Raw genomic sequence first — 21,441 nt, 5'->3', positions numbered from 1 at the left:
ATGCGCCAAACCAACACATGCGCCAAACCACACATGCGCCAAACCAACACATGCGCCAAACCAAGACATGTGCCAAACCAACACATTCGCCAATCTAACACACGTGCCAAACCAACACATTCGCCAAACTAACACATCTGCCAAACTAACACAAGCGCCAAACCAACACATTCGCCAAACTAACACATGTGCCAAACTAACACATGTGCCAAACCAACACATGTGCCAAACCAACACATGTGCCAAACCAACACATTCGCCAAACTAACACATCTGCCAAACTAACACAAGCGCCAAACCAACACAAGCGCCAAACTAACACATGTGCCAAACTAACACATGTGCCAAACCAACACATGTGCCAAACCAACACATTCGCTAAACTCACACATCCGCCAAACAAACACATGCGCCAAACAAACACATCCGCCAAACAAACACATGCGCCAAACAAACACATGCGCCAAACAAACACACCCGCCAAACAAACACATCCGCCAAATTAACGCAAGCGGCAAACTAACACGTGCCAAACTAACACATGCGCCAAACTAACACACGAGGGGGTTGGCATTCTCTCAAGCAAGGATTCAACTCATGTCGTTATAAAAGGTCTTTGTCCGGTGGTCATTATTTTTAACTGTGTGTTTTCATTCATCAGGTTGCGATCGATGCAGCCGTTTGTGCGGCACCCGGGAAAATAACATTATGCGGGAGTCCAAAGCTGAAAATACTGGAGGCCAAAGCTGAAATTGAAAAAACAATATAGTCTATTTTACTCCCAGGAATATCCAACCAAAATATCGTTGCGATTGGTTCAGCCGTTTTTGCGGTACTTTCGAACGGATGGACAGACACAGACGGACATTTGGTGAATTATAGAAAGATACTGTTTAGATTTTGATGATTTGCGTGTGATATGATTTAACGGATGTTTATATAAATCGTTTAAAAAAAAACAAAAGCCTTCAATTTCTCATATTTTGCCTTTTCATTTGGGCCTCCCAATTGAACCCCCGCCCGTAGGCTGGGCACCGTTGCTCGTAATAAGAAATTTTACTAAAGGGGGTTGTCATTGTTGTCTCGAAGCAAACTAGCTCGTTCCCCCCAGCCCTTTTTATTCTGTGAAGACAACTTTCTACATTTGTCTTGTTTCATTCCAAGCCACTGGTTGTTCTGCTTCTGTTTTTTTTTGTGTTGGTAGCCCCCACCTCGAGTGGCCTAAGGCTTTGTGGTGGGCAATATCCCATTAAAAATAAATAAATAAGGATTGGCCCACAGTCTTGGTGAAAGTGAAATGCACTCAATCGGGTTTGTTGTCTAACTTTTTCTGGCAATACCTTCTCCATGCTGGAGTCCCTAAAAATTGAATGTGGCTGAAGACACTACACCTTTGCCCATTCAAACTGAGAAGTTTTACCTACATATTGCATGCCACAATCTCCACAGGTGAGGAGATAACTTGCTTTGATTTACATCCGAGCAAACCTCCACAATCAACAAAAGTCTTCCCTGTAACATAACCGACAAAAGTTTCACTAGTTCTAAAAACATTACAACACAAACATCTAGATTCTAGATGAATTGCTTTCTAAAAACAGATTTACGTGTACTTGACAAAACATGCTGACATTTTTACACTAAGATTTTTCATGAGCCACTTTTTCGGCATTCAAACAAGGCTTTCGCCCTCCGAGAACTTGTCAAAGGGCACATTGGTGTCTTTATTTATTTTCTGCCGTGACATCTTCCGGGTAACTGTTGCACTCACTTTGGTGCCTCGAGGTGGTCACGTAAAACTACGGAAAAAAAGAAAAGAAAAGAAAGAAGCTGGTTGAGAGGGACAGTTGGACAGATGTTAAAAGCCCAAGGGGCAGGAGAAAGGGTGAACCCATACATCTGCATTTACAAGGAGATTTGCATTTCTGGACACCAATAACTGCAACGTGGACACACGTATGGCTGGGGCAAAGAGTTAGTTTAATGAGTGCTCTTGAGGAAAGCTGCAGTGCACTTGCATCGATTGTTTTGAATGGGCACATATACTATAAACGACAGGAGCGAGCATGGTAAGAGAATGGGAAAGGGTCATATGAGAGAGTAGAGTTTATGAACACAAAGTAAAGGATTTGCCATTGCTCTCACATGTAAGCACATTGGAAACATGGATGAGAACATATGAAGGAAAAAATGAAAGATGTGGAACTTGTTGCAAAGTTCAACATGGACTTCCACAACTTGTTGCAAAAAAACATTTGAAAACATCATTGATCTATCTGTACACTGTGTGTGCAGCCATATGCTCATGTGAAATTGGACTTGCGAACAGTAACGACCTTAAAATAAAAATGGATGGCTTAGTTGTTGCTCCACTGCTTAGTATGTTGTTCGTCGGCAAGTATCTTTTTGTGCTTGTGGGTAGGAGACCATTTGTCTGGTATAAATTGTGGGGCCATAGTGTCGAGGAAATGTTGCCTCCAGCGCTTCTCCAGCTCCAGAAAACCACATAGTCCTTTTTTAGCAAAGGTTTCAACTACTTTTGGCCCATGTGCAATATATGCCTCATTGCTCATCCTGCAACAGATGCAAACACACAAAACAGCTGAGTCAGGTGTGAATATAATTTGAATATCAATAGAATTATAAAGTCTCAGATAATGTACCTCCAAGGTTGTCTCATTAATCTCATGCAAATTTATTTCACACACACCATTGCCAAATAACTTTTATCATTTTGACCTGCACAGTATCCAATTCTTGCAGAGCCGTCACATTATCGGACCCGCCAATCATGGAAGTAAAAAAACATGGTAAGAAACAGTGCATTTAGAAAGTATTCAGATATGTGCCAAACACCAAACCAAACACCAAACACCAAAAAAACACCAAACATGGTAAGATACAGTGCATTCAGAAAGTATTCAGATATGCGCCAAACACCAAACCGCCAAACACCAAACACCAAACACCAAACCGCCAAACCACCAAACCGCCAAACCGCCAAACACCTTTTTCACATTTTGTTATGTTGCAGCCCTATGCTGAAATCGTTTAAATTCATTTTCTTCCCTCATCAATCTACACTCAATACCCCCATAATGACAAAGAGAAAACGGGATTTTAGAAAGTTTTGCAAATTTATTGAAAAGAAAAAACTGAAATATCACATTGACGTAAGTATTCATACCCTTTGCTATGACACTTGAAATTTATCTCAGGTGCGTCCCATTTCTCTTGATCATCTTTGAGATGTTTCTACACCTTGATTGGAGTCCACCTGTGGTAAATTCAATTGATTGGACATGATTTGGAAAGGCACACACCTGTCGATATAAGGTCTCACAGCTGACAATGCATATCAAAGCAAAAACCAAGCCATGAGGGCAAAGGAACTGCCTGCAGAGCTCAGAGACAGGATTGTGTCGAGGCACAGATCTGGGGAAGCCTACAAAAAAAAATTCTGCTGCATTGAAGGTTCCCAAGAGCACAGTGGCCTCCATAATTCTTAAATGGAAGAAGTTTGGAACAACCAGGACTCTTCCCAGAGCTGGCCGCCTGGCCAAACTGAGCAATCGGGGGAGAAGGGCCTTGGTAAGAGAGGTGACCAAGAACCCGATGGTCACTCTGGCTGACCTCCAGAGATCCTGTGTGGAGATGGGAGAAATTTCCAGAAGGACGACCATCACTGCAACACTCCACCGATCTGTGCTTTATAGAAGAGTGGCCAGACGGAAGCCTCTCCTCAGTGAAAGACACATGAAAGCCCACATGGAGTTTGCAAAAAAGCACCTAAAGGACTCTCAGACTGTGAGAAACAAGATTCTGTGGTCTGATGAAGCCAAGATTGAACTGTTTGGCCTCAATTCTAAGTGTCATGTCTGGAGGAAACCAGGCAACGATCACCTGCCCAATACCATCCCAACAGTGAAGCATGGTGGTGGCAGCTTCATGCTGTGGGGGTGTTTTTCAGCAGCAGGGACTGGGGGACTGGTCAGGGTTAAGGGAACAATGAACTGAGCAAAGTACAGAGATATCCTTAATGAAAACCTGAAACAGAGCGCTCAGGACCTCAGACTGGGCCGAAGGTTCACCTTCCAACAGGACAATGACGCGAAGCACACAGCCAAGACAACGCAGGAGTGGCTTAGGGACAACTCTGTGAAGGTCCTTGAGTGGCCCAGCCAGAGCCCTGACTTGAGCCCAATCGAACATCTCTGGAGAGACCTGAAAATGGCTGTCCACCAACGGACCCAATCCAACCTGACAGAGCTTGAGAGGATCTGCAGAGAAGAATGGCAGAAAATCCCCAAATCCAGGTGTGCAAAGCTTGTCGTGTCATACCCAAGAAGACTCGAGGCTGCAATCGCTGTCAAAGGTGCTTCAACTAAGTACCGAGTTAAGGGTCTGAATACTTATGTCAATGTGATATTTCAGTTTTTTCTTTTTAATAAATTTGCAAGACTTTCAAAAATCCTGTTTTCTCTTCGTCATTATGGGGTCAGGAAGGGCATCCGGCCATAAATTCATTGCCTCAAACAGGGAACCATGATTGTCATGGGAACCGCAAGGCTAACCCCCGCTCTCGTGGGGAAAAATGGCCTTAAAATGATAATTCATTATGGGGTATTGAGTGTAGATTGATGAGGGAAAAAAATGAATTTAAACGATTTCATCATAAGGCTGCAACATAACAAAATGTGAAAAAAGTGAAGGGGTCTGAATACTTTCTGAATGCACTGTATATCCAAACTAGGACACTCATCGACGTTGTGACATCGACCGATATGCCTCCACCCACATTATTACATCAGTATACATACTTGTACCATGTTTGATTTAAATCCCTTCATCTGTTCTCAAGTTATCACATTTTTACATTACATGAATTATGGCATCAAGAGGTAAAAGGTCAGAGGTCATCAGTTCATCAGTTCATCTTTGCATCATATACAGTCACGTGAAAAATTAAGTACACCCCCATGTAAATTTTTGACTTTTTCAACATATTTCAACATACAGCTATTTGATCTTCATTGCAACAATATTGATAGATAAAGCTGATATAATATAACAAATATCATGAAACATTTACATTTTGTAGTCCATTGTATAATTTAAATAAACAAATGCAAATTTCGCATGTGGAAAAAGTAAGTACACCCTTGGCTCTAATAGGTGGTATTGCCCCCTTTGGCAGAAACAACCTCAAGTAGGCGTTTCTTACAACTGTCTACCAGTCTCTGACATCGACTGGGAGAAATTTTTGCCCAATTTTTGCCCATTCCTCCATGCAGAATTCTTTCAGCTGTGCAATGTTTGAGGGGTTTCTTGCATGCCCAGATCATTTCAAATCCCCCCAACATCTCGATGGGATTTAGATCCGGGCTTTGACTTGGCCATTCCAGAAACCTCCAATTCTTTCTTTTCAGCCATTCCTTGGTGGATTTACTGATATGTTTTGGGTCATTGTCATGTTGCAAGGTCCACCTTCGGTTGAGCTTCAACTTTCCGACAGATGGCCTCACATTATCCTCAAGCACCATCTGGTACAAGGAAGAATTCATAGTGGATTCTATGATGGTGAGCTGCCCAGGCCCTGATGCAGCAAAACTGCCCCAAACCATAATATTTCCACCACCATGCTTTACAGTTGGTATCAGGTTCTTGTGGTCAAATGCTGTCTTTGGTTTTCGCCAAACATGTCTTCTGGTACTGTGGCCAAATAGCTCTACCTTTGACTCATCTGTCCAGAGCACATTGTTCCAGAAGTGCTGGTCTTTGCCAAGGTGTTCATTGGCAAACTTTAGTCTTGCCCTGATGTTCTTTCTGGACAGCAAAGGTTTCCTCCAGGCACACCTCCCATGTAGATCAAATTTGTGCAGCCTCTTTCTAATGGTAGACTCGTGCACTTTGACATCAACAGTGACAAGAGCTACATGTCGGTCCCGTGATGACATTCTGGGGTTCTTAGAGACTTCTTTCAGCATCTTGCGGTCTGCTCTCGGGCTGAACTTGCTGGGGCGGCCTGGCCTGAACAAGTTGGCAGTTGTTTGGAATCTTCTCCACTTGTAGTTGATCTTCCAGACAGTCGAATGATTGATTCCAAATTGTTTGGAGATCTTTTTAAATCCCTTCCCAGACTAGTAGGAATCTATAACCTTCTTCCTGAAGGCCTCAGAGAGCTCTTTTGATCTAGGCATGGTGACGCCACACACTTCAACAGCAAAGAGCAAACCAAACTAAATGTCTGAGGTTTAAATATGACAGGTTCCTCCAAGATCCTCTCCAACAATGTTCTAATCATTTGCACCTGAGCTGGTGCACCTGATTCTAATTTTAGGTATTTGAAGTAGTGATAAATGTAGGGGTGTACTTACTTTTTCCACATGCGAAATTTGCATTTATGTTTATTTAAATTATACAATGGACTACAAAATGTAAATGTTTCATGATATTTGTTATATTATATCACCTTTATCTATCAATATTGTTGAAATGAAGATCAAAGTCGGCGACCCCATGGTCGCCTTGCGTGCTCTCGCCGAACTGCCTTTTACCACGATCGGGGTTAGAGCCCACCTATTGTATCAGACTAAATCCCTAACATAAACAAGGATGGGGATGAGGGGTCCACCCCATCAAGCCGTCTTAGACACCCGAGGGTGCGGCGGACTCCGATGCCGGTTTTTCCCTCGGTGAGACAGATACCAAAATCCAATCAGTTAATCTCTACAGTCTACATCATTATACAAAGTACAGGGTCGTGAACAAAACGGATCAGGACACAACAGAACAAAAGGAACAGTAGAAGGGGACGGGAGGAGCACACCAGCAGCAGGCTTGAGGGGCAAAACAGAGGGAGACTTGGATGAATAAGGGATGTGGGGAATAATGAGGGGAAGGAGAGGATGCATGTGGTGGACATGATAGACACAGTTTGAATTTTGAACCTAGTTTGAATTTGAGTATTGGAGTACCTAGTTTGAATTTGATCCCTTCAGCCGTTCTCACGTTATAAACCTCTAACAGACTTTGACCTTTTGACCCCAAAATCAAAATGAGTTCATCTTTGCATCATAATACATACTTGTACCAACTTTGGTCAGAATCCCAGGTTTACAAGTTATCGTGGTAACAGGATTTTTACATAACATGACCTTTAAATTCTTGACCCCAAAATCTAATCAGTTAATCTTTACATCATTACACCGACCTGTACCAAGTTTGAACAAACGTTACGCCTAGGTCCCCCGTCGGTGAAGTTATGCGAGTTGACAAAGTGGAAGACGCAAGGCGGTCATCTTGGATTTTGACGTAGCGACCCAATTTTCAATAGCGTTCTCCCTTATGCGTAGATACACCCACATACCAGATTAGAAGTTGGTAGTTCGTTTATTTTTCAAGATATTTTGCTCACAAGGTTCAGACATATATATATATGGCGGCGGCCATATTGGATTTTGACGTGGCGACCCAATTTTCAATAGGGTTCTTCCCTATGCCTAGATACACCCACACACCAGATTAGAAGTTGGTACTTAGCTTATTTTTCAAGATATTCCGCTCACAAGGTTCAGACACATGGCGTCAGACATACATGGCGGTGGCCATCTTGGATTTGGACATGGGTTGCACCCACACACCAAATTCGAATGCGGTCCTTTGCTTAAGCACGCACGCACGCACGTACGCACACACGCACGGAGGGGAAAACCATAGTCCCCCTTTCGCTCTGCGGTGCGACGGGGGACAATTAGATCACTTCAGCCGCTCTCAAGTTATTGCGGAAACGAAAACCTACCACGGACGGACGGACAGACGGACAGCCGGATGGACAACACAAAAACATAATGCCTACGGCGACTTCGTTGGCGGAGGGATAAAAATAGGAAACCACCAACAAAGATGATGACTACAATGACAACTAGAACGGGCACTCGGTAGAGCGCATACCTTCGCCGCAGCTACTGTCTGTACTTGGCATGGGAGTGTAGGGAACAGAACAGTGAACAGTTTGGTGCTGATTTCATGCAAATCGGATAAGAATTGACCGAGTTATGACAAAAAACGCACATTTTGCAAGGTCGTGACCCCCCTGACCTTTGACCCCCAACCGCTAACAAGGGTAATGTCTTCACTGGGTCATGTCGTATATCACAAGATCGGGCATTGAATTCTGAACATTTTGGCATTAGTTGCATGCCAATTGGATAAAAATTGACCGCGCTATGGTAAAAATACGATTTTGACCTTTTCGTGACCTTGACCTTGACCTTTGACCCGATTGCTCCCAAAATCTAATCAAATGTGTCCCGTATAATAACCAATCATCCCACCAAATTTCATGCAATTCGGTTGAATACTTTTTGAGTTATGCGAATAACATACACACACACACACACACAGACATACAAATAAATACACAGCGATCAAAACATAACCTTCCGCTTTTGCGAAGGTAACTAGAACGGCACTTGGTGTAGTGCACACCCTCACCAGGCTGAACAGTTGAAGTTTTGTATCCCAATGACATGCTGGATCTACATCCGAACCTCAACTAAAATCGAATTAGCTTGCTCTCATCACCGAACCAACTCATCCACCAAGTTTTGTTATAATTCATCTACAACTTATTGAAATATCATGCTATATATTTTTTTTTTAGCTCTTTCAATCTTACTATATTCACCAAATGTCCGTCCATCTGTTCGAAGGTACCGTAAAAACTGCTGGACCGATCGCAAAGATATTTTGGGTGGGTAATCCTGGGACCCCTGGGAGTAAAATAGGCTATTTAGTTTTCCCAATTTCAGCTTTGGTCTCCAGCATTCTCAGGTTTGGACTCCGCATAACATTCGCGTTTGCATAACGTTCATTGTTCTCATTGTGACGATGTTGTTTTCCCAGGCGTGCGCACAAACGGCTGCACCGATCGCTGCACAGCTGCACAGATCGAACTCGGACAACAACAATCTTACATACTTACAATGCCACGAACCTTGAACCTTGAACGAATCCTTGAACTTACAATCCCACGAGATATGCGGAAAGGACGACCCAAAACCAACATAAACATCATTCGTATATAAACATCATTAAAAGTAAATAATGACCTTGGCCAAAGTTCAAACGACATTTAAACTCAACATGAGAGAATTCCACATAGCTATTTGGGTGGTGAATACGCTAACAGATCGCCATCTCCATCGATCTTGCCAAAGCCGTAACAGCTATCGGCTCAAAATCCTGTTAACTGTTGATTTGGAAGTTTTTACAATGAAGGAAACATTAACAATGTTGTTAAAAGCTTATTTTGCGATTAAATGGAGTTATGTTGTTTGGAATGAAAAAAGACATATCGAGTTCAAGTGAATGACGACTGCCGTGATGGTTTCTATTTTCTGAACGTGAACTTCGCGGATCGCCATATGCCGATTCGCCATGGTCCCACGATCGATGTTTCTATACGGTCGTTTTATATATACGGTCGTATACGGATGTTGTTTTTTCATCGATGATGTTTGTTTCTATATTTTACCTTTTCATTTGGGCCTCCCAATTGAAGCCCCGCCAGTAGGGCAGGTACCGTTGCTAGTAATGATAATTCCAAAACCATGGTCTTTCCTACCCCTGTCAATCCCCTTACCCCCACTTCCAAAATGTCCAGTTTTTCCTTCCTGAGAGTTTGCTTCTGTATATATCATGTCCACCACATGCATCCTCTCCTTCCCCTCATTATTCCCCACATCCCTTATTCATCCAAGTCTCTCTCTGTTTTGCCCCTCAACCCTGCTGCTGGTGTGCTCCTCCCATCCCCTTCTACTGTTCCTTTTGTTCTGTTGTGTCCTGATCCGTTTTGTTCACGACCCTGTACTTTGTATACAAAAGAAAAAAATCCTTTATCTGTAGCTCAATGGAGTACTGCTCTCTGCTATGGACTGGCACCACAGCATCACATCTCTCTCCTTGATTTGGTGTAATCTAACGTGCTCTGAGTTATTGGAATCTCCCGTGATGAGGCCAAACACTCACTTTCACTCACTCACCGCAGGCAGGTTGGTGGTCTTTCTGTCTTCTACCGACTCCTCTCTGGCCTAGCCCCTACAGCCCTGTCTGTGCTCTGTCCCCCAAATATTCCTACAGGTTGCACAAGATCTGCCAGCAACCCTCTTATGGTTAAACTGCCAAAATCAAGACTCTCTGCTCACCTTCACTCTTTCATTCCCCCTTTTTCCCGCCTCTGGAACAAACTACCCCACTCCCTTCAATCCCACCCCTCCCTCTAGGTCTTTAAAACAGCTGTTCACCACCATCTCTTATCTTCACCCATCCAAAACCTTGATCTTTTCTACCCCCGCTAATTCACCCCAGCTAGACTTTTTCGAAATTCAAACTTCTTTCCTGGAAGTCCTTGCAGTGTCCATATGTTTTATACCTCTCCCACCTCCCCCCAAGCCCTCTCCCTCCCACAGTTCTCTCGATGTCACTGCTCTCAAATGTTGTGTTTGTGTCCTTCCCCCTCTCTCCCCATCTTGTCTACCGCTCCCCTTATTTTGTGCTTTATGTGTCGGTTTGACTTATTGTGCGATTAATGTTCGCTCTTTCATGAGCCTCGATCTTGTATACAAAAAAAAATTTAAAAATAAAAAATCACATGGTCTCTTGTTCTCACATTTCAGGCAGGTTAGTGGTCTGTTTTTGACTGTCTATTCTGTAACATTGCTCTCTGTCCTCAAGGTAGGGCAGAGTGTGAAACTTCAGATTTTGACCAGGTTTGCATCATAATTCCTTCTTTATACCTCACCTGATCTCCATGGAAGCAGTTTCTTTCAGCAGCTCCAGCCCTGGCTCTGAGCTATGTGCAAGTCCGTGATATTTACATACAAGCATGGACAGTTCAAGTTGCCGCTCAGGTGGAAGCCTGCCAGCAGGTAGTAGGAGGGCACGTGCTGCTGAGCGAACCGCACGACGCTCTGGGTCTTCTACCAGGCGTTTAGATGCCTCACCAGCAATTGAAGCATTACATTCAAGCGCAAGTGCTTGCTTGAACCTTAATTCGTGATAATTTGCCACTGCATGGCACTGGATACACAGTAGCACCGCATCATGAGACTTGTGGCTCTTGAGAGGTAGGGGAAAGTGTCGCCGGTATTGAAGAGGAATAACATTTTTCCTGGAGGGAAGGGAAAAAGACAAACATAAAATTATTTAGTGCAAGGCCACTATTAATGGAGTGAAGACCAAATAGAGGAATTTAGAAAGAACAAATAAGGAACTAGAAGGACACTCGGTAGAGAGATTCGCTAGTCACTCGTATCCCACCGATAGGTCGGATCTGGATCCGGACCTGAACCAAAATCTTATCAGCTTGTTCTTGCCACCTAACCAACTCATCTACCTAGTTTTGTCATTATCCGTCAACAACTTTTTGAAACATCATATTATACATCGTTTTTGGCCTAATTTTAGGTTCATTTGCAACGGTGAAGAATCACTCAAAAAAAATTTTTTGTTAACTCTCGGATCCAGATCCGGATCTTCACCAAAATATCATCAATGTGTCCTTGTCATACACTCAACCTGCACACCAATTTTCGTCCATTTCCATCCACAACTTTTTGATATCCTGTTCACAGACAGACAAACAAACAGGCAGACAGGGAAGGGTGGGGAGAGGGGGGCAGAGCAGGCTAGGGGAGGGGATGGAGAGGGCAGGCAATGGTGGGAATGAGGTCGGCTGACGTGTGTACCTTAGCCTTACCAATAAAGCAGTACATTACATGGACTAAAGGTATTTTAACCATTTTCAATTGTTGCTGGGATAAATGGCAGCATGTAGAATCATACGAAAGGAATCATAAGATTTAAAACTAAACAACAGATATATAATTAAATAATCACTCGCGGTTCCCAATCAAAAATATTTTTTCGCTAGCGAAAAACCGCGAATACGTGAAGCACAGGGCTGCGAATGTAGAAGCATGTCACACTGTATGAACCGCGAATACGCAGGGTCCACCAATGTCGGGGTCTCAAGGCATGAGAAAATGCATTTGGTGGTCAGAGGATATATTTTGTGTATACAAAGTTGAGGCTCATAGAGGAGCTAGAACATAATAATAATAATAATAATAATAATAATAATAAAAATAATAATAATAATAATAATAATAATAATAATAATAAAGGAGTCTTATATAGCCCCATCAAGCAGAGTAAACTACCCTCATACTAAACATAGAATGGATCAGGACGTAACAGTAAAAAGAGAATGGGAGAGGGAGACGGGTGGGGATGGAGGGTTAAATACAAACAGCAAGATTTAGGGACAAAACAGGGAGAGTTGGACAAAGAAGGGATATTTTAATATAACTATATGGTTGTGCATGTGTGCTTGATGCTTTTTTTAATGGCAAAGATTCCAACAAACTGCCACTGAGAGTTTTGATTGATCATCGGACATCAATATCCTCACTTGATGAAGGAATTGTCCTTGCCACATACGACACACACGTTCTCCTTGCGAAGTATGTAGTAGCCTTCATCTTCACCGTCGGGGCGTCGATGTGGCTCAAACTTCAGTCTCACCTCCAGTGGCTCCTCCATTATAACCTCTGTTCAAGAAGAATGAAGAAAATATTCTGGGCAGAGAGAAAGTCTAACAGTTCAAAATGAGCAAGAAACATAACACAGTTGAGCTCCATTATACAAGATATGCCCAAACTATGTGGATGAATATGCCCAAATTTCTAAAAATGCGGATGAATGCCCTGGAATTATTGAGAAATCTTTGAATGGTGTTCATCACAGATATTTATCATGCCGGTGTTATGGTCCGAGGTCAAATGCTTTTCAAGGATCTCCAAATACAACAATCAACTGCATAACCAGCAACGGACAAGTGATCAAACAAATTAACCATTTACCAACAATCTTAAATATTACTTGGAGTTGTAATGAAGTACCGTAGTCATGTGATCGACACACATCCATTCACTTCTCTCTGTCTTCTCTCCTGTTCCGCAGCCCCCACTACATTTCCCCCGACCACTCTCCTCCTTTTCCTCCATCATCCTTCCTTTTACCCTCCCCCAAGCATCTGTATAAATAAAAGGCCTATGCCTTTAGGCCTGGCCATCTGTTTTCGTTTCCCTCTTCTCTCTTTCCGCTTTGCACATAATCACCAAACTTCATAGGAATAATTAACAATGTCTTAAAAATCGGTTTACCCCATCTAAATATATTTACATCTCCAACATTTATTCCGATCAACCCAGTAAAAAGTATAATGCTAGGGAATTCCAGCGGGGGGGGGGGGTAGGGGAGGGGGCTTTCCATGTCATTCTGACACGGGATTGCTATTCTGACATGGGACACGGGATTGCCCTTCCTATCAAATCCCATACCATCCCATGACCCAATCTTGATGAACATATCTGCTCCTAAGCAATACATGGATGGCCCCTGAGGCTTCACAACCTCAAATAATAAATTATGGAAGTGGTGCAAGATGGTAGAGAGCCCCTCCAATCCACAGTGCATGGCGTGTCCAACACACTGTGAAAACGGCAAGGAAAGGACTTAGCTCTAATGAGTGAGTACTCAAAGAGAGCATCCTGTCCTGAAGGAAAATATGGAAACATGGTCCGACCAAGACCGATTATGGCTAATCATCACTGTCATCTGTTCGAGTGAACTCAGGTGTTTACAAGGAGTTTCTTCCAATCCTCATGATCTTCCATAAGAATTGTTAGCTGCTCCCTAATCGGACTTTTATTTCGAGCTGGTGCACGTAGTTTAAAACAGGGCGGCCAGGAGACCTCGTGACCTTTGATTTCCAAATAGCAGAAGTTGCAATAAAACATCCTACTTGCTTCTCCAACAATGGCGGTAAATCCTAGCCTTCATTCTTTTAAAGTACTGGATACAAAGGGGAATCCGCCATACAGCTTCTCCATTTGTTTGATGCTCTCCACAGCATGTTTGGTGCTGCCCTCAACAACCTTGTATAGCAGCAACTATGTGGCCTCTCAAGTGTCCAACAATATAGAAGCATACTCTAGTCTACACTGGTGCACAGAAGAATTTCACCTTAAGGTTTCTGTCAAGATTTAATTTCCATGTACTATCCATCTTATTGAGTTATGTTTTCACCCCTGTCTGTCTGTGAGCAGAGTATCTCAAAATGTTGTTGATGGATTCGGACGAAATTTGGTGGACACGTTTGGTGAGTGACAATGACAAATTCATTGGATTTTGAGAAAGATCTGGATCCGGATCCGATAATTATTGAAGTGATTTTTCACCATCGAGAGATAGGTACATCAACAACAAACAACAGGCATTTTAAGGCCATTTTCCCTGCAAAAAGCACGTCTGTCGTTCCTCTTCCTGGCATAAATCCAAACTGCATTTCGTCGATCTTCACTTTCTTCCTTATCCTCCTCTCCAACACCCTTTCCAATACCATCATTCCATGCTCCAATAACTTTATCGCTCGATACGAGCCACAGTCCAGAGGGTCACCTTTCCCCTTGTATAGAGGGACGAGGGTACTCAGTTCCCAATCCACTGGAATGCGGCTTTCTTTCACGACCAGATTGCAGATCCCTGTCATTCTCTTCACACCCCAACTTCCTGCTGCCTTCAACATATCTCCCACAACTCCTGTCGGCCCTCCCGCTTTTATCGCTTCCTCAACTTCCTCCTCGGTTATCTTCTCTGCCGGTCCTAAAACTGGGTTACTCTCTATGTTGCCATCCCATTCATTCTCTGCATTCAACAGTATTTCCATATATCTCTTCCATCTTCCTTTAATTCCATCTGGGTCCACAACGATTTGTCCCACTTCATTCTTCAAGCAACTCACCCCCATCACATCACACCTCTCTTTCGCTATCTGCTTTGCAATCCTGAATACCGCTCTCTGACCCTCTTCCAAATCCAAGCGTACTCCGAACATTTTCCTACATGCCTCCTGCGCCTTTGCTACCTCTTTCTTTGCAGCCTTCTTGGCTGCCTTATAACTTTCATGCTCTGCTGTTTCTGCTCCCGTACCCTTCGCCTCCTGCCACTCCTTGAACTTCTTCCTCTCCTCGTCAATCCTCTTTCCAACGTCATCATCCCACCACCATGTTTCCGAGTGCCTCGGTGGTCCTTTTGTCCATCCACATACCTCACCAACGGCGCCCAACAGACTATCTTTCATTGACATCCAACCACTTTGAAGCTCAACCACATCATCCTCTACCCTACTCAGCCTCTCTTTTAATGCCTCCCTCACTGTCACCTCTTTCAACCTCCACACCTTCATTCTCGGTTGGTACTTCACCCGCCGAGCTCTCCTCGCACCTTTCACCCTTATGTCGCAGACAACCTAGTGGTGCTGTGAAACAGCCTCCTCCCCCAGGATCACCTTTGTGTCCCAGAGGTGGCCCCTATCTCGCCCACGCACCAGCAGGTAGTCAACGGTTGTCGTCGACCCACCTGACGTATATGTAACAAGCTTATTATCCTCTTTCTGGAACTGAGTATTACAAATCGACAAATCAGCTCCATCATCAGACTCCAAAATCCTTTCACCTTCTCCATTTCTCACACCATATCCGTAACCCCCATGAACTCCCTCAAAACCGTCCATACTCCTTCCCACATGTCCATTTAGGTCTCCTCCTACCATAACAACTTCCTCGTCTTTCACGTTTTCCATCAGCTTCTCTATCGCACACCAGAACTTGTCCATCTCTTCATCGCTCCGACCGACCTGCAGAGCACCGACCGACCTTCCCACATGTCCATTTAGGTCTCCTCCTACCATAACAACTTCCTCATCTTTCACGTTTTCCATCAGCTTCTCTATCGCACACCAGAACTTGTCCTTCTCTTCATCGCTCCGACCGACCTGCAGAGCATATCCAGAGATGACGTTCACCAAGAGCTTTCCAATCATCATTTTCACCATCATCAACCTATTGTTACGTGGTCCTCCCGGTGACTACCTGGTCTCGGTGACCCCCGGACCGTGAGAGGAACTCCGCCAGAAAGATTTATTATGTATGCGCTTTCGTAACGCAATCAATATGAATTCCAACCAAGAAAAAACCCCACACCAAGGATCCGGAATAATCAATGATATATTCCCCGAGCAATCAACCATCAACCCTCAGCAATCAATAGTACAAAGATGTAAACTCATCTACATCAACTCTAAGATGGCCATCTTATACATTCCTCACGTGAGCCCCACTCCCGACTCCCTCCGTGGTCAATGTCTCTCACAATGTCTCCGTACTCCTGTAGTTCGATCTCCGCACGTGGGCGGTTGAACGGACCCTTCCTGACGTGCTTTCACCGGGGCACGTCCCGTACCGGGAACAACGGCTGCAGCGCGCACCTCCTGGCCAAGCAAAGCGGGTAATGTAAAGCAGGCAAAGCAACACGCGGCTTGTCCAGCGCGCGCGGCCCAAGGTGCGACCCGTACGCGGCCTTGTAGACGGCGAGGCGAACTGTGCCAGCTGCTTGGTTCCATGCACGAACCCACAGTGACTTGACGTGTCAAAGGGTAGTTACACGTCCCGGTAACTCCTCTCGCCAGACGGGCTTTGAAACGCCCATTCTCTTACATTGCTCACTCGATACCGCTCGCGTCCGAGCTCGGCGAGGAAGAAGAAGAATCGTCGCTTCTCCAGGATCTCGTGTCTTTTCTTCTTCCGTTTCCGGTCTCCTTTTTCTCAGAAGGGCTCCTGACCCTTTAATCACAACAACCTTTAATCGACTGCACATTGATAAGCAAAGACCTGAATAGTAATTCACATACATTCACATAAATATGTAACACTATCACTCACTCTCGTCACACTCACCACACTGTCTACAAACTCCTCAGAAAACAGGACACCAACACCATGCACGCCTTCTGGGCACCCTTGCCACACAAACTTGTATTTCTGTCCCTGCTACCTTCACCATTCTCACACCACTTCCCTTCCATCTTGTCTCCTGCACACAACATATGTCCACTCTTCATCTGACCAATACTTCCACCACTTCTCCTGATCTCCCTGTCATTGTCCCTACATTCCATGTCCCAAACCTCAGAAACCGATCTCCACTTCGGGCTGTACCCTGCCCATTTGTAGTTGTAATTGTCATGGTTCTCTTTTGAGACAATGTTTTTTATTGTGCAATGTCATATTGTGCAATGTCTCATGCACAAAAATAGCGATTTATTCACGGAACCCGAAACAATGAAACGCGACGGTAATCAAATAAAGAGCCTAAGTTGGGATCCCACACACCTCACTTCAGAAACAAGACACAGAAACAAGAAAAAACATTCGTTATGTAATGTAAAATGTGGTGCGTCCTAACTGTCCGTCGTCTTGTCCCCGGGCGGCTCCAAGCTCCGCTGCACACCACGAGGTCCCTCGCTCCAGCACCACAGCACCGCGAAGGCCCAAGCCAACGCCCCCTCGCCGTTTGCACATGAGGTCCCACCCGTTCACAGCACCGAGCCCCGCTCCTGCACAAGCACCGAGCACCGCTCCAAGTACAAGCACCGAGCACCGCTCCAAGCACCACGCAGATGGTGAGCCAATGACCACCAGGACCTCTCAAGACCAAGAAGAAACGCAAGAGCTTCAAGCACGTCGAGACAGCCAGAGAGCACCAGGGTTAGAACTGCGCAAGAGCTTCAAACACATCGAGACAGCCAGAGAGCACAAGGGCTGGAGCTGCGAAGGACATACATACATATATATATATATATATATATATATATATATATATATATATATATATATATATATATATATATATATATATATATATATATATATATATATATAGCTATCTATCTATCTATATCTATCTATATATCTATCTATCTATATACATATATCTATCTATCTATATCTATCTATCTATATACATATATCTATCTATCTATATCTATATATCGATATATCTATCTAGATATAATATGGAAGAGCTCAGGTGCCTCCCATTTCTCTTGATCATTTTTGAGATGTTTCTACACCTTGATTGGAGTCCACCTGTGGTAAATTCAATTGATTGGACATGATTTGGAAAGGCACACACCTGTCAAAAAAGGTCTCACAGCTGACAATGCATATCAGAGCAAAGACCAAGCCATGAGGTCGAAGGAACTGCCTTCAGAGCTCAGAGACAGGACTGTGCCGAGGCACAGATCTGGGGAAGCCTACAAAAAAAAAAATCTGCTACATTGAAGGTTCCCAAGAACACAGTGGCCTCCATAATTCTTAAATGGAAGAAGTTTGAAACAACCAGGACTCTTCCGAGAGCTGGCAGCCCGGCCAAACTGAGCAATCGGGGGCGAAGGGCCTTGGTAAGAGAGGTGACCAAGAACCCGATGGTCACTCTGGCTGAGCTCCAGAGATCCTGTGTGGAGATGGGAGAAACTTCCAGAAGGACAACCATCACTGCAACACTCCACCGATCTGTGCTTTATGGCAGAGTGGCCAGACGGAAGCCTCTCCTCGGTGAAAGACCCATGAAAGCTCGCTTGGAGTTTGCAAAAAAGCACCTAAAGGACTCTCAGACTGTGAGAAACAAGATTATGTGGTCTGATGAAACTGAGATTGAACTGTTTGGCCTCAATTATAAGCGTCATGTCTGAAGGAAACCAGGCACCGCTCATCACCTGCCCAATACCATCCCAACGGTGAAGCATGGTGGTGCAGCATCATGCTGTGGGGGGTGTTTTTCAGCAGCAGGGGACTGGGGGACTGGTCAGGGTTGAGGGAACAATGAACGGGGCAAAGTACAGAGACATCCTTAATGAAAACCAGAACCAGAGCGCTCAGGACCTCAGAGTGGGCCGAAAGTTCACCTTCCAACAGGAAAATGACCCTAAGCACACAGCCAAGACAACGCAGGGGTGGCTTAGGGACAACTCTGTGAAGGTCCTTGAGTGGCCCAGCCAGAGCCCTGACATTAACCCAATCGAACATCTCTGGAGAGACCTGAAAATGGCTGTCCACCGACGGTCCCCATCCAACCTGACAGAGCTTGAGAGGATCTGCAGAGAAGAATGGCAGAAAATCCCCAAATCCAGGTGTGCAAAGCTTGTCACGTCATACCCAAGAAGACTCGAGGCTGCAATCGCTGTCAAAGGTGCTTCAACTAAGTACTGAGTTAAGGGTCTGAATACTTATGTCAATGTGATGTTTCAGTTTTTTTTTTTAAATAAATTTGCAAAACTTTCTAAAATCCTGTTTTCTCTTTTAGTCAGGTTCACTATGTCAATAAATTATATTTCGTTCAAAATCATGGTAGATTAGCAAACCTATACATTTTTGGAAAGGTTATAGCATAAGGAAACTAAAAATCAATGTTTACATTTGGAGAGATACCTGTATGGCGGCCATTTTGGATTTTCAAAATGGCCACTGTAAAATACATATTTTGTTCTATTTCTGCCTCTAATTACCCTAAAAAACTTTTAAAAATATACTAAACCTATATTTTCAGGGACAAGGAATCCAATGAAATTATCAAATTAGTGCTATGGGGAATGGTAAGACATGAATCAAAGGTTTTGAATTGCAAAATACTGTCTTTATATTCGCTATAAGTTGCATAATCAAATCCACGTTATCATTTTGTACAGGCAGTTAATAACATCAAAATGTGTCACAATAATTCATATCACCAAACATACACAGGCAGTCAGCAAAATCATATATACACATGCAGTCAGTATAACTTCACATCTACACAGGCAGTCAATGGCATCAAACATACACGATTACAGAATATGCCATTTAGAGTTCGTCATCACTGTCCTGTGTGTCGTATCCGACAATATAGTCCGCATCGTTTTCACAGTCCGTTCCACACAAGCAAAGGTCGGTCAAATTGATTGGCAAATCGAATTGGTCGAATGGTCGATCGAATCGAATTCGATGAATCGAATCGAATCGATCGAATTGGTCGATCGAAGCGATTGGTCGAATGGTCGAATGGAATTGGTTGATTGGTCGAATTGGTCGAATCGGCAAATGTAAACATTGATTTTCAGATTTTCCATGTAATAACGTTTCCAAAAATGTATAGGTTTGCTAATCTACCATGATTTTGAACGAAAAAACATAGTGAACCTGACTATTTGTCATTATGGGGTATTGAGTGTAGATTGATGAGGGGAAAAATGAATTTAAGCGATTTCAGCATAAGGCTGCAACATAACAAAAAAAAACAAAAAAAAAACCACCTTTAGAGGCCATTTTCCCCCGCAAGCGGGGGTTGGCCTTTTTCGGGAACTGTGGTTGTTGTTGTTTTTCGGTCCCCTTTTTGAAGCAATGTTTTACGGCCGGATGCCCTTCCTGACGCCAACCCTTTTTGCCGCCTTTAACGACAAGCAGGGAATTACCAGTGAACTGGTACTCAATTTGCCGACCTCGGAAGGATGAACAGGCTGAGTCAACCCCCCTGGCGTTAATTCAGTGATTGACCGGGATTCGAACCCAGGATCCTAAGCCGGCACCCTAACCGCTAGCCCAACACCAGCCCAACACCAACACCCACATAACAAAATGTGAAAAAAGTGAAGGGGTCTGAATACTTTCCGAATGGTGTGTGTGTGTGTGTGTGTGTGTGTGTGTGTGTGTGTGTGTGTGTGTGTGTGTGTGTGTGTGTATATACAGTGAAACCTTGACTTACGAGTGCACCAACTTACGAGTTTTCCGAGATACGAGCCGTCGCTCGGGCGGTTTATTGCTTTGAGATGCGAGCCGAGATCTGAGTTACGAGCTTACGCCACCCGCCACCAGGTGGGTTCCGGTCACGTGGTTATCTTGCCATGCAAGCATCTCTGCCGTATATCGCTGCTGTTTTGTTTTCGCATTTTGGTTATTTTGGAGCTGACGCCACCGCCACCAGGTGGGTTCCGGTCACGTGGTTATCTTGCCGTGCAAGCATCTCTGCCGTATATCGCTGCTGTTTTGTTTTCGCATTTTGGTTATTTTGGAGCTGACGCCACCCGCCACCAGGTGGGTTCCGGTCACGTGGTTATCTTGCCGTGCAGGCATCTCTGCCGTATATCGCTGCTGTTTTGTTTTCGCATTTTGGTTATTTTGGAGCTGACGCCACCCGCCACCAGGTGGGTTCCGGTCACGTGGTTATCTTGCCGTGCAAGCATCTCTGCCGTATATCGCTGCTGTTTTGTTTTCGCATTTTGGTTATTTTGGAGCTGACGCCACCCGCCACCAGGTGGGTTCCGGTCACGTGGTTATCTTGCCGTGCAAGCATCTCTGCCGTATATCGCTGCTGTTTTGTTTTCGCATTTTGGTTATTTTGGAGCTGACGCCACCCGCCACCAGGTGGATCCGGTCACGTGGTTATCTTGCCGTGCAAGCATCTCTGCCGTATATCGCTGCTGTTTTGTTTTCGCATTTTGGT

General features: G+C 44.2%; 2 protein-coding genes across 2 annotated transcripts in view; one reads left to right on the top strand and one right to left on the bottom strand.

The window, feature by feature from the left end:
• The window catches only part of LOC137416859 (phosphofurin acidic cluster sorting protein 2), a 984,123-nt gene that overhangs the window by 709,912 nt on the left and 252,770 nt on the right, over positions 1–21,441 (top strand). The window lies entirely within an intron of this gene.
• Positions 1,962–21,441, bottom strand: part of EXD2 (exonuclease 3'-5' domain containing 2) — a 115,549-nt gene continuing 96,069 nt past the window's right edge. The window contains 3 exon segments of the mRNA XM_078778897.1: positions 1,962–2,574; positions 10,805–11,173; positions 12,476–12,614. Coding sequence (XP_078635023.1) covers positions 2,358–2,574; positions 10,805–11,173; positions 12,476–12,614 — 725 coding nt within the window. The 3' untranslated portion in view covers positions 1,962–2,357.

The sequence above is a fragment of the Myxine glutinosa genome, chromosome 5 (genome assembly GCF_964187855.1).
Source record: "Myxine glutinosa chromosome 5, kmMyxGlut1.1, whole genome shotgun sequence".
NCBI lineage: Eukaryota > Metazoa > Chordata > Myxini > Myxiniformes > Myxinidae > Myxine > Myxine glutinosa.
This window is presented reverse-complemented; position numbering and strand designations above follow the sequence as displayed.